This window comes from Hypanus sabinus, unplaced genomic scaffold, assembly GCF_030144855.1.
Source record: "Hypanus sabinus isolate sHypSab1 unplaced genomic scaffold, sHypSab1.hap1 scaffold_1198, whole genome shotgun sequence".
Lineage (NCBI taxonomy): Eukaryota > Metazoa > Chordata > Chondrichthyes > Myliobatiformes > Dasyatidae > Hypanus > Hypanus sabinus.
Window position 1 is genome coordinate 106,336 of NW_026779259.1, and position 13,190 is coordinate 119,525.

At 53.4% G+C, this 13,190-nt stretch overlaps 1 protein-coding gene across 1 annotated transcript in view; it reads right to left on the bottom strand.

Moving 5' to 3' along the window:
- The window catches only part of LOC132386547 (beta-2-glycoprotein 1-like), a 102,463-nt gene extending 90,278 nt beyond the window's left edge, over window positions 1-12,185 (bottom strand). The window contains exons 1-3 of the mRNA XM_059958826.1: window positions 12,041-12,185; window positions 8,289-8,480; window positions 3,522-3,633 (exon numbers count right to left, since the gene is read on the bottom strand). Coding sequence (XP_059814809.1) covers window positions 3,522-3,633; window positions 8,289-8,480; window positions 12,041-12,185 — 449 coding nt within the window. The remainder of the gene's footprint in view (window positions 1-3,521; window positions 3,634-8,288; window positions 8,481-12,040) is intronic.
- Window positions 12,186-13,190: the final 1,005 nt, after the last annotated feature.

A 13,190-nucleotide genomic window follows, 5' to 3' on the forward strand; every position in this document is an offset into this window, starting at 1 on the left:
ACCACACACCGTCCCATCACACACCGTCCCACCACACACCGTCCCACCACACACCGTCCCATCACACACCGTCCCATCACACACCGTCCCACCACACACCGTCCCACCACACACCGTCCCACCACACACCGTCCCATCACACACCGTCCCACCACACACCGTCCCACCACACACCGTCCCATCACACACTATCCCATCACACACCGTCCCATCACACACTATCCCATCACACACCGTCCCATCACACACTATCCCATCACACACCGTCCCATCACACACTGTCCCATCACACACCGTCCCACCACACACCGTCCCACCACACACCGTCCCATCACACACCGTCCCATCACACACCATCCCACCACACACCGTCCCATCACACACCGTCCCACCACACACCGTCCCACCACACACCGTCCCATCACACACCGTCCCATCACACACCGTCCCACCACACACCGTCCCACCACACACCGTCCCACCACACACCGTCCCATCACACACCGTCCCACCACACACCGTCCCACCACACACCGTCCCATCACACACCGTCCCATCACACACCGTCCCATCACACATCGTTCCATCACACACCGTCCCTCCACACCGTCCCATCACACACCGTCCCATCACACATCGTTCCATCACACACCGTCCCTCCACACACCGTCCCATCACACACTATCCCTCCACACACCGTCCCATCACACACTATCCCTCCACACACCGTCCCATCACACACCGTCCCATCACACACTATCCCTCCACACACCGTCCCATCACACACTATCCCTCCACACACCGTCCCATCACACACCGTCCCATCACACACCGTCCCATCACACACCGTCCCATCACACACCGTCCCATCACACACCGTCCCATCACACACCGTCCCATCACACACCATCCCATCACACACCGTCCCACCACACACCGTCCCATCACACACCGTCCCATCACACACCGTCCCTCCACACCGTCCCATCACACACCGTCCCATCACACATCGTTCCATCACACACCGTCCCTCCACACACCGTCCCATCACACACTATCCCTCCACACACCGTCCCATCACACACTATCCCTCCACACACCGTCCCATCACACACTATCCCTCCACACACCGTCCCATCACACACCGTCCCATCACACACCGTCCCATCACACACTATCCCATCACACACCGTCCCATCACACACCGTCCCACCACACACCGTCCCACCACACACCGTCCCATCACACACCGTCCCACCACACACCGTCCCATCACACACCGTCCCATCACACACCGTCCCATCACACACCGTCCCACCACACACCGTCCCACCACACACCGTCCCATCACACACCGTCCCATCACACACCGTCCCACCACACACCGTCCCATCACACACCGTCCCTCCACACCGTCCCATCACACATCATCCCATCACACACCGTCCCACCACACACCGTCCCACCACACACCGTCCCATCACACATCGTCCCACCACACACTGTCCCACGACACACCCTCCCACCACACACCGTCCCACCACACACCGTCCCTCCACACACCGTCCAATCACACACCATCCCTCCACACACCGTCCAATCACACCGTCCCATCACACACCATCCCACCACACACCGTCCAATCACACACTCCCGTGGCCAGACACAGAGTGAATCTCCCTCCACACCGTCCCATCACACACTCCCGGGGTCAGACACAGAGTGAATCTCCCTCCACTTTGTCCCATCACACCCTCCTGGGGTCTGACACAGAGTGAATCTCCCTCCACTTTGTCCCATCACACACTCCCGGGGTCAGACACAGAGTGAATCTCCCTCCACACCGTCCCATCACACACTCCCGGGGTCAGACACAGAGTGAATCTCCCTCCACTTTGTCCCATCACACCCTCCTGGGGTCAGTCACAGAGTGAATCTCCCTCTACACCGCCCCATCACACAGTCCCGTGGTCAGACACAGAGTGAATTACCCTCCACATCGTCCCATCACACCCTCCTGGGGTCAGACACAGAGTGAATCTCCCTCCACATCGTCCCATCACACCCTCCCGGGGTCAGACACAGAGTGAAACTCCCTCCACACCGTCCCATCACACACTCCCGGGGTCAGACACAGAGTGAAACCCCTTCCACATTGTCCCATCACACACTCACGGGGTCAGACACAAAGTGAATCTCCCTCCACACCGTCTCATCACACACTCCCGGGGTCAGACACAGAGTGAATCTCCCTCCACACCGTCTCATCACACACTCCCGGGGTCAGACACAGAGTGAATCTCCATATACACCGTCTCATCACACACTCCTGGGGTCAGACACAGAGTGAAACTCCCTCCACACCGTCTCATCACACACTCCCGGGGTCAGACACAGAGTGAATCTCCCTCCACACCGTCTCATCACACACTCCCGGGGTCAGACACAGAGTGAACCTCCATATACACCGTCTCATCACACACTCCTGGGGTCAGACACAGAGTGAAACTCCCTCCACACCGTCTCATCACACACTCCCGGGGTCAGACACAGAGTGAATCTCCCTCCACACCGTCTCATCACACACTCCCGGGGTCAGACACAGAGTGAAACTCCCTCCACACCGTCTCATCACACACTCCCGGGGTCAGACACAGAGTGAATCTCCCTCCACACCGTCTCATCACACACTCCCGGGGTCAGACACAGAGTGAATCTCCCTCCACACCATCTCATCACACACTCCCGGGGTCAGACACAGAGTTAAACTCCCTCCACACCGTCTCATCACACACTCCCGGGGTCAGACACAGAGTGAATCTTCCTCCACACCATCTCATCACACACTCCTGGGGTCAGACACAGAGTGAATCTCCCTCCACACAGTCTCATCACACACTCCCGGGGTCAGACACAGAGTGAACCTGCATATACACCGTCTCATCACACACTCCTGGGGTCAGACATAGAGTGAATCTCCCTCCACACTGTCTCATCACACACTCCCGGGGTCAGACACAGAGTGAACCTCCATATACACCGTCTCATCACACACTCCTGGGGTCAGACACAGAGTGAATCTCCCTCCACACCATCCCATCACACACTCCCAGGGTCAGACACAGAGTGAAGCTCCCTCCACACTGTCTCATCACACACTCCTGGGGTCAGACACAGAGTGAATCTCCCTCCACACCGTCTCATCACACACTCCCGGGGTCAGACACAGAGTGAACCTCCATATACACCGTCCCATCACACACTCCTGGGGTCAGACACAGAGTGAATCTTCCTCCACACCGTCTCATCACACACTCCTGGGGTCAGACACAGAGTGAAGCTCCCTCCACACCGTCCCATCACACACTCCCGGGGTCAGACACAGAGTGAAGCTCCCTCCACACTGTCCCATCACACACTCCCGAGGTCAGAACAGAGTGAATCTCCCTCCACACCATCCCATCAAATAATTCCGGGTTCTGAAACAGACTGAAGTACCCCAATACGTTGCCAGAACCTACCCGGGGTTGCACTTGTATCTGATGAAGCTGTCCGAACTTTGATCCAGGACTTGGTAACTTCCGTGTGTAAGTGCCGGGGGGGGCCCACAGAATTGTTTTGGACTTTGCTGAGCTGCAGACAAATGGAGAAATGGTCTACTCGAGGAAATCTGCAGATGCTGGAAATTCAAGCAACACACACAAAATGCTGGTGGAACACAGCAGGCCAAAATAAGAGATTTGAAAGTAGTGAGGGGAGGGGGAAATGTGAAATGATATTCGATCCTTTTCAAAGTTATACATACAGAGTACACACAAAACGTTGTTAGAACACACCAGGCCAGGCAGCACTGTCGATGTTTCGGGCCGAGACCCTTCGTCAGGTCTCAGTCCTCAGACTCAGTCTTGACAAAGGGTCTCGGCCCGAAACATCGACAGCACTTCTCCCTATAGATGCTGCCTGGCCTGCTGTGTTCCACCAGCATTTTGTGTGTGTTGGTGAAGTGGTCTGATGTCTGCGTAACTCCCTGTCGATGAGCTCTTACGTTCTGGCCTCTTTCTCCTGACCCTCCACCAAGACCACACCTGCTCATCTGGTATAGGGCACCAAAGAACCCTCTCACTACTGTCCTTCAGCTTTGTGGGACAGTGGGGACTGTAGAGGTACTTGCAGAGAATGTAGGATATAGACAGTACAGCCCATGATTTTGTGCTAGCCTTATAACCTACTCCAAGATCAATCTATCCCTTCCCTCCTACATAACCCTCCATTTTTCTATCATCCATGTATCTATGTAAGAGTCTCTTAAATGTCCCTAATGTATCTGCCTCTACCAGCGCCCTTGGGTGTACGTTCCATGCACACAGAACCAGCCTCTGACACCCCTCTACCAGCACCCTTGGGTGTACGTTCCAAGCACACAGAACCAGCCTCTGACACCCCTCTACCAGCACCCTTGGGTGTACGTTCCAAGCACACAGAACCAGCCTCTGACACCCCTCTACCAGCACCCTTGGGTGTACGTTCCACGCATACAGAACCAGCCTCTGACACCCCTCTACCAGCACCCTTGGGTGTACGTTCCACGCACACAAAACCTGCCTCTGACACCCCTCTACCAGCACCCTTGGGTGTACGTTCCAAGCACACAGAACCTGCCTCTGACACCCCTCTACCAGCACCCTTGGGTGTATGTTCCACGCACACAAAACCTGCCTCTGACACCCCTCTACCAGCACCCTTGGGTGTATGTTCCAAGCACACAGAACCAGCCTCTGACACCCCTCTACCAGCACCCTTGGGTGTACGTTCCACGCACACAGAACCAGCCTCTGACACCCCTCTACCAGCGCCCTTGGGTGTATGTTCCACGCACACAGAACCAGCCTCTGACACCCCTCTACCAGCACCCTTGGGGGTACGTTCCACGCACACAAAACCTGCCTCTGACACCCCTCTACCAGCACCCTTGGGTGTACGTTCCACGCACACAGAACCTGCCTCTGACACCCCTCTACCAGCACCCTTGGGTGTACGTTCCACGCACACAAAACCTGCCTCTGACACCCCTCTACCAGCACCCTTGGGTGTACGTTCCACGTATACAAAACCTGCCTCTGACACCCCTCTACCAGCACCCTTGGGTGTACGTTCCACGCACACAAAACCTGCCTCTGACACCCCTCTACCAGCACCCTTGGGTGTACGTTCCACGCACACAAAACCTGCCTCTGACACCCCTCTACCAGCTCCCTTGGGTGTACGTTCCACGCACACAAAACCTGCCTCTGACACCCCTCTACCAGCGCCCTTGGGTGTACGTTCCAAGCACACAGAACCTGTCTCTGACACCCCTCTGCCAGCGCCCTTGGGTGTACGTTCCACGCACACAAAACCTGCCTCTGACACCCCTCTACCAGCACCCTTGGGTGTACGTTCCACGCATACAAAACCTGCCTCTGATGTCTCTCTGTATTTCCTTCAATTGCTTTAAAATTATGTCTGCAGTATTAGCCATTACTGCCCTGGTGGAAAGTTCCTGGCTGTCCGCTCAATCTATACCTCTTATCATCTTGCATGCCTCTATCATGTCACCTATCATCTTCTTTACGCTCCAAATAGAAACCGCCTACCTTGCTCAAGCTTTCCTCATAAGACACGATTTCTGAACCCTTTCTGACCTTTCCGATGAGATGACCAGAACTGACTGCAATCCTCCAAGCAACACACACAAAATGTGGGAGGAACTCAGCAGGCCAGGGAGCATCGATGGGGGAAACAAAAGTCCGGTTGACATTTCAGGTGCGAGCCTTCCTCAGCACTGGAGAAAGAAAGACAGGTGGTCAGAGTTAGAAGGTGGACGGAGGGGGGAACAAGAAACGCAAGGTGACAGGTGAAACTTGGAGGGGTGAGGGGTGAAGTATAGAGCTGGGAAGTTGATTGGTGAAAGAGATACAGGGCTGGAGAAGGTGGAATCTGATAGGAGGGGACAGAAGGCCCTGGGAAAAAGAAAAGGGGGAGGAGCACCAGAGAGTGTCGATGGACCGGTGAGTAGATAAAGTGAGATAGGGAAAGAGGGACGAGGAATGGTGAAGGAGGGGGGTGAGTACTGGAAGTCTGAGAAGTCGAAGTTCACGCCACCAGGTTTAAAGCTACCCAGACAGAGTTACTCCTCCATCCTGAGTTTGGTCTCAGCAGTAGAGGAGGCCACGGATAGACATATCAGAATGGGAAGTGGAATGAAAATGGGTGGGCACAGGGAGATCCCGCTTTTCCTGGTGGGTGAAGCATAGGAGCTCGGCGAAGCGCTCTCCCAATCTACGTCAGGGCTCACCGATATACAGGAGGCCACACCGCGGGCACTGGACACAGAAGATGACAACAGACTCACAGATGTTATCGTCTCACCTGGATTGACCACGAATGGTGGTGAGGGAGGAGGTGTAGGGGCAGGTGTAGCACTTGTTCTGCTTGCCAGGATAAGTGCCAGGAGGGAGATCGGTGGAGAGGGACGAATGGACAAGGGAGTCACGTAGGGAACGATCCCTGCAGAAAGCAGGAAGTGTCAGGGAGGGAAAGATGTGCTTGGTGGTGGGATCCCATTGGAGAATCTACAGAAGTCACAGAGAAGTTACAGAGAATTATGTGCTGGACATGGAGGCTGATGGGGTGGTAGGTGAGGACAAGAGGCACCCTGTCCTGGTGGGGGCAATGGAAGAGATGCAGATGAGGGCAGCATTAGTGGTGGAGGAAGGGAAGCCCCTTTCTTTGAAGAATGAGGACTCCTCCTTCGTTCCAGAATGAATAGCCTCATTCTGAGAGCAGATGCAGCAGAGATGGAGGAATTGAGAGAAGAGGGTGGCATTTTTAAAAGTAGCAGGGTGGGAAGCGATATCGTCTGGGTAGCTGTGTGGGTTTACAGTAGATATCAGTAGATAAGCTGTCTCCAGAGATAGAGACAGAATGATCGAGAAAGGCGAGGGAGGTGATGGAAATGGACCAGATAAATTTGAGGGCATTCTCATCCCCCCTCCCTCTCTCATCTTACCTGCCCACCACCTCCCTCTGGTGCTCCTCCCCCTTTTCTTTCTTCCATGGCCTTCTGTCCTCTTCTCTCAGATTTCCCCCTTCCCCAGCCCTGTTTCTCTTTTACCAGCTTCCCAGCTCTTTACTTCACCCCTCCCCCTCCCAGTTTTGCCTATCACCTCCCCTCCCCCACCAAAATCTGATTCCTCAGCTTTTTCCTCCCTCGTCCTACTGAAGGGTCTCACTCAAAATGTCTTTTGCATAGACCTGCTATGTTCCTCCAGCATTTTGTGTTTGTTGCTTGGATTTCCAGTGTCTGCAGAATTTCTCTTGTCTGCTAGTGACAAGTGTCATCTAACCAGTGTTTTTCAGAGCTGCACCAGCACCTCGTGATTCTTAATGCAAACACGAGGAAATCTGCAGATGCTGGTATCTTTCAGTTAGTCCTGACAAAGGGTGTCAGCCGGAAACGTCAACTGTGCTTCTTCCTGGCCTGCTGCGTTCCACCAGCGTTTTGTCGTGATTCTTAAACTCAGTTTCCTGAATAAAGAAGGCCAACACACCATATGCTTGTACCAAGTTCTACAGATTTGATAGTGATTGAAGAAGATTTTAAAAAGAAGTTGCCCAGAATGGACGGATTTAGTTGAATGAATAGATTTAAGATCATTTGACATAGACATAGGAGCAGAATTAGGCCATTCAGCCCATTGTGTCAGCTCTATCATTCCAGCATGGCCGATTTATTATCCCGCTCAACCCCAATCTTCTGACTTTTCCCTGTAATGTTTGGAGCCCTGACATATCAACCTCTGCCAATGACTTGGCCACCACTGCTGCCTGCAGCAATGAATTTTACAGATTTGCCACTCTCTGGCTGAGAAAATTCCTCCTCATCTCTGTTCTAAATGGATATCCTTCAGTTCTGAGGCTGTGCCCTCTGGTCCTAGACTTCCCCAATATAGGAAGCATCCTCTCCACGTAAATTCTATCTGTATCTTTCAATGTTCGATAGATTTCAATGAGAACTCCCCAAATGCAGCAAGAATAGGTACAGACCCATCAAACACCCCTCATACATTAACCCTTTCATTCCGGTTACCATACTCAAACCTAAATTTAGTTCAGTGAAGGTGTTTAGTATCAAGCACCAACAGTATAGGCTGAAGAGACTGTTCTGTGTTCTACCACCCTTGATCCCAGTACCTTTGTCTTGCTTCTGGAGTCTGTCCCACACATTTCCCGACGTTCCCTTCACTCACCCTGGCACTCCGGCATAGACCCACTCCACCTCTGGTCTCCCTGGCAACGGTGCCGAGAGACGGTTGGGCCTGCTTGGGTGATGAAACCTGGCAGGCACGACACCTCCAGCCAGTGGTTAAACAGGGGGCGGTTTCCCCCAAGGAGTCTCACCGTGGCATTGTCCACAGAAACAGGCCAGGGGCAGGTCCGACCTGAGAGAGAGAGAGAGAGAGAGAGAGAGAGAGAGAGAGAGATGGAGAGAGGGAGGGGAGAGAGAGAGGAGAGAGACAGAGAGGACAGAGAGATAGAGGTGAGAGAGACAGAGAGAAAGATTGAGAGAGTGAGTGAGAGAGGGAGAGAAAGTGAGAGAGACAGAGAGGACAGAGAGACAGAGAGAGGGAAGAGTAAGGTGACAGAGAGAGAGAAAGCGACAGAGAGAGTGAGAGACAGAGAGAGACAGTCAGAGAGAGAAACAGTGAGAGGAGAGAGAGAGTGAGAGGACAGAGGGAGAGGAGAGAGGGGGAGAGAGAGAGAAGAAAGAATATGAAATTAATCAGTAATTTGATTTATTATTGTCATACGTACCAAAATACAATGAAAAGCTTGTCTTGCAGACAGATCAGATCATTACACAATACACTGAGACATAACAGAGGAAAACAATAATAGAATGCAGAATAATGTGTTAAAGGCAGACAATGAAATGCAAGGACAATGAGGAGGTAGAGGTCAGGAGCCTGTCTTATTGTCCTGGGGGACCGTTCAATAGTCTGATAACTGCGGGGTAGAAGCTGTCTTATCGTACTGGGGGGCCGTTCAATAGTCTGATAACAGCGGGGTAGAAGCTGTCTTATCGTACTGGGGACCGTTCAATAATCTGATAACAGCGGGTAGAAGCTGTTTTATCGTACTGGGGGACCGTTCAATAGTCTGATAACAGCGGGGTAGAAGCTGTCTTCTCGTACTGGGGGACCGTTCAATAGTCTGGTAACAGCGGGGTAGAAGCTGTCTTATCGTACTGGGGGGCCGTTCAATAGTCTGATAACAGCGGGGTAGAAGCTGTCTTATCGTACTGGGGGACCGTTCAATAGTCTGGTAACAGCGGGGTAGAAGCTGTCTTATCGTACTGGGGGACCAATCAATAGTCTGATAACAGCAGGGTAGAAGCTGTCTTATTGTACTGGGGGACCGTTCAATAGTCTGGTAACAGCGGGGTAGAAGCTGTCTTATCGTACTGGGGGGCCGTTCAATAGTCTGATAACAGCGGGGTAGAAGCTGTCTTATCGTACTGGGGGACCGTTCAATAGTCTGGTAACAGCGGGGTAGAAGCTGTCTTATCGTACTGGGGGGCCGTTCAATAGTCTGATAACAGCGGGGTAGAAGCTGTCTTATTGTACTGGGGGACCGTTCAATAGTCTGATAACAGTGGGGTAGAAGCTGTCTTATCGTACTGGGGGACCGTTCTATAGTCTGATAACAGTGGGGTAGAAGCTGTCTTATCGTACTGGGGGACCGTTCAATAGTCTGATAACAGCAGGGTAGAAGCTGTCCTCGAGCCTGGTGGGACGTGCTTTCAGGCTTTTGTATCTTCTGCCCGATGGGAGGGGGAGAACAGAGAATGTCTGGGGTGGCTGGGGTATTTGATTTGGGTCTACACTTTACCAAGTGTAGACAGAGTCCATGGAGGGGAGACTGGTTTCCGTGCTGTGCTGAGCTGTGTGTCCACAACTCTCTGCGGTTTCCTGCGGTCCCAGGCGGGGCAGTTGCCGTACCGAGGGTTGACAGGGTCTTTACTGAATGTCTTTACGCTTCTGAGGTCATAGAGGTGTTGGTGTAACATCTACGTGGTTGGACCAGGACAGGCCACTGGTGATGCCCACATTCAGGAACACGAGCTGAGATCAGTGATGGCGGCGCAACGCAGCAGCCACTCCGGGATGAATATCTGTTAAGTAGGATGCCATGTACAATCCTGATTTGACGGGGACGGACGGGTGAACACGGTGGAACATCTGGTGAAACTTCTGAAATGCCTGTTTCGCTGCCGCTGTTACTGTGCGATCGAGAAATCTCCGGAGAGGAGGCCCCGAATCCTCGGCTTTGCCTGTTGCTTGGCGGCCGGGGCCGGGGTCGAAGCGCTCAACAGAGATGGTGCTCGGTGTCGGAGGGCTGGTCGGAGGCTCGAAGTTTTTGGACGGACCCGGAGTTGGTTGTGGTCGGGGCTCCCAGAAGGCCGTGTTGGCAAGCTGCGGCGCTGGAGGGTCATGGCAGGAAGAGTTTTTCTTCCTTCTTCCGTCTGTGTGAGATGATGGGCTGTCGGGACTTTGAGACTTTCTGTTAAACGGTGCCATGGTCTGCTCTTTATCAGATTACAGTATTGCTTTGCACTGTTGGAACTATATGTTAAATTATGTGGTTTTTGTCAGTTAGTCCTTTATCAATTATGGTATTGTCTGCACCGTTGTAACTAAATGTTAACTATAACTATGTGGTTTTTGTGTAGGTTTTTGGTTTGTTGGGTGGTAGTGTTGGTCTCTTGACTCGGTGGGTCTGGGTAGTCTTGTTTTGTCTGGTGGGTTTGGAGTTCCTTTCCGGGGAACGTGCCAAGACGGTAGCGCGATATCGATACACAGCAGCCTCTCCGGACTCCGGACCAAACGTTATGTGGTTTTTCTTGTGTGGTCTGTTTTGTGCTTTTTCGTGATATCATTCCGGAGAACGTTGTCTCATTTTTTAACTGCATTGCATTTGTGGTTTCTAAATGACAATAAACTGAATCTGAATCTGTTGATGTTGTCCAAGTCTCTTTTATCCGTGCAGCACAGGGGCTCTCTCAGCACACTAACCTGAGACTTACAGAGGGGGGAGAGGTTTTGAGGAATGAAGAGGGGAATTATCCACTGCAGGTTTCTGGCCTCTGACCTCCTTTTGTCAGTCACATGCACGGTGTGTAAAGGCTACACGGGTTCAGTGTGCAGCCCAGCTGGGGGGTTTGGAGGGGGTAATGTCAGGGCTGACAGCTGGTTGCATGTCATTGTCGCCTGTCTCTGGTATGCATTCTCCCACTTGAGCCGAAACTAGAGAAACCGTCCAAACAAAGTGAAGAAGTTTAGATTGATTGTGTACTCTACCCCCACCCTGCTCCCCCGTCTCTCAGACTTTCTCCCCCACGCCCTTTCCCACCCCTGCCGTCTCTCTCCTTTACCCGATCTGTCCCTCCACCCTCTCCCCCACATTTCTCTCACCTGATCTGTCTCCCACTCACACTCTCCCACCCTCTCTCTCATCCTCTAACCCAATCTCCCCATTTCTCTCACCCACTTTCCCCTACTCATGCTCGCTCCCCATCTTACCCCAATTATGTCTCCCACTCTACCCCCTCTCTTTTCCCCTATCTTGACCCTCACCTCCTCCCTCTCATCCCTCTCTCTTCTACATTCCTTTCACCTCTCTCTCCCACTCATGCCCTTGTTCTCCCTCTTGACCTGTTCTCCCTCTTTCTCCCCCTCTCACCCTCTTTACCTGCTCTCTTTCCCCCCTCTCTCACTCATGCCTTCTCTACTGCACTCTCTCATTCTCTCTTCCCCTTTCTTTCATCCCTCCCTCCTGTGCCCTTTACCTGCTCTTTTACCCCACTCTCCCCCTCTCTACCTGCATTGTCTCCCCTTCCCTCTCCCCAATTTCTCTCCCTCTCTCTTTCACCACCACTGCCACAGCACACCTTGATCTCCCCTGAAGGAGGGAAGGTGGAGGGGGAAAGGTTCAGACGTACCCTTCCGGACACAGCTAAGGCCACAGGCCCCATCGCAGTGACACTGACGTTTCCAACAGTCCCGGTTGCGCAGACAGCCCCTTGAGCACACTTGTCCAGTATTGGAGACCTCCGAGAAATTCCGTGCGGGACACGCCTCGTTCATCACACGCTCTGGGCAGACATGGTGGTTCAGACACATCATAATTTTCCCTCCACACTGTCCCATCACACACTCCCGGGGTCAGACACAGAGTGAAGCTCCCTCCACACCATCCCATCACACATTCCCGGAGTCAGACACAGAGTGAAGCTCCCTCCACACCGTCCCATCACACACTCCCGGGGTCTGACACAGAGTGAAGCTCCCTCCACACCGTCCCATCACACACTCCCGGGGTCAGACACAGAGTGAATCTCCCTCCACACCGTCCCATCACACACTCCCGGGGTCAGACACAGAGTGAATCTCCCTCCACACCGTCCCATCACACACTCCCGGGGTCAGACACAGAGTGAAGCTCCCTCCACACCGTCCCTCCACACACTCCCGGGGTCAGATACAGAGTGAAGCTCTCTTTGAAGTGTCCCATCACACACTCCCGGGGTCAGACACAGAGTGAATCTCCCTCCACACCCTCCCATCACACACTCCCGGGGTCAGACACAGAGTGAAGCTCCCTCCACACCGTCCCATCACACACTCCCAGGGTCAGACACAGAGTGAAGCTCCCTCCACACCATCCCATCACACACTCCCGGGGTTAGACACAGAGTGAATCTCCCTCCACACCGTCCCATCACACACTCCCGGGGTCAGACACAGAGTGAAACTCCCTCCACACCGTCCCATCACACACTCCCGGGGTCAGACACAGAGTGAATCTCCCTCCACACACTCCCATCACACACTCCCGGGGTCAGTCATGGAGTGAATCTCCCTCCACACCGTCCCATCACACACTCCCGGGGTCAGACACAGAGTGAAACCCCCTCCACACCGTCCCATCACACTCTCCCGGGGTCAGACACAAAGCGAAGCTCCATCCACACCGTCCCATCACACACTCCCGGGGTCAGACACAGAGTGAAACCCCCTCCACACCGTCCCATCACATACTCCCGGGGTCAGACACAGAGTGAATCTCCCTCCACACCGTCCCATCACACA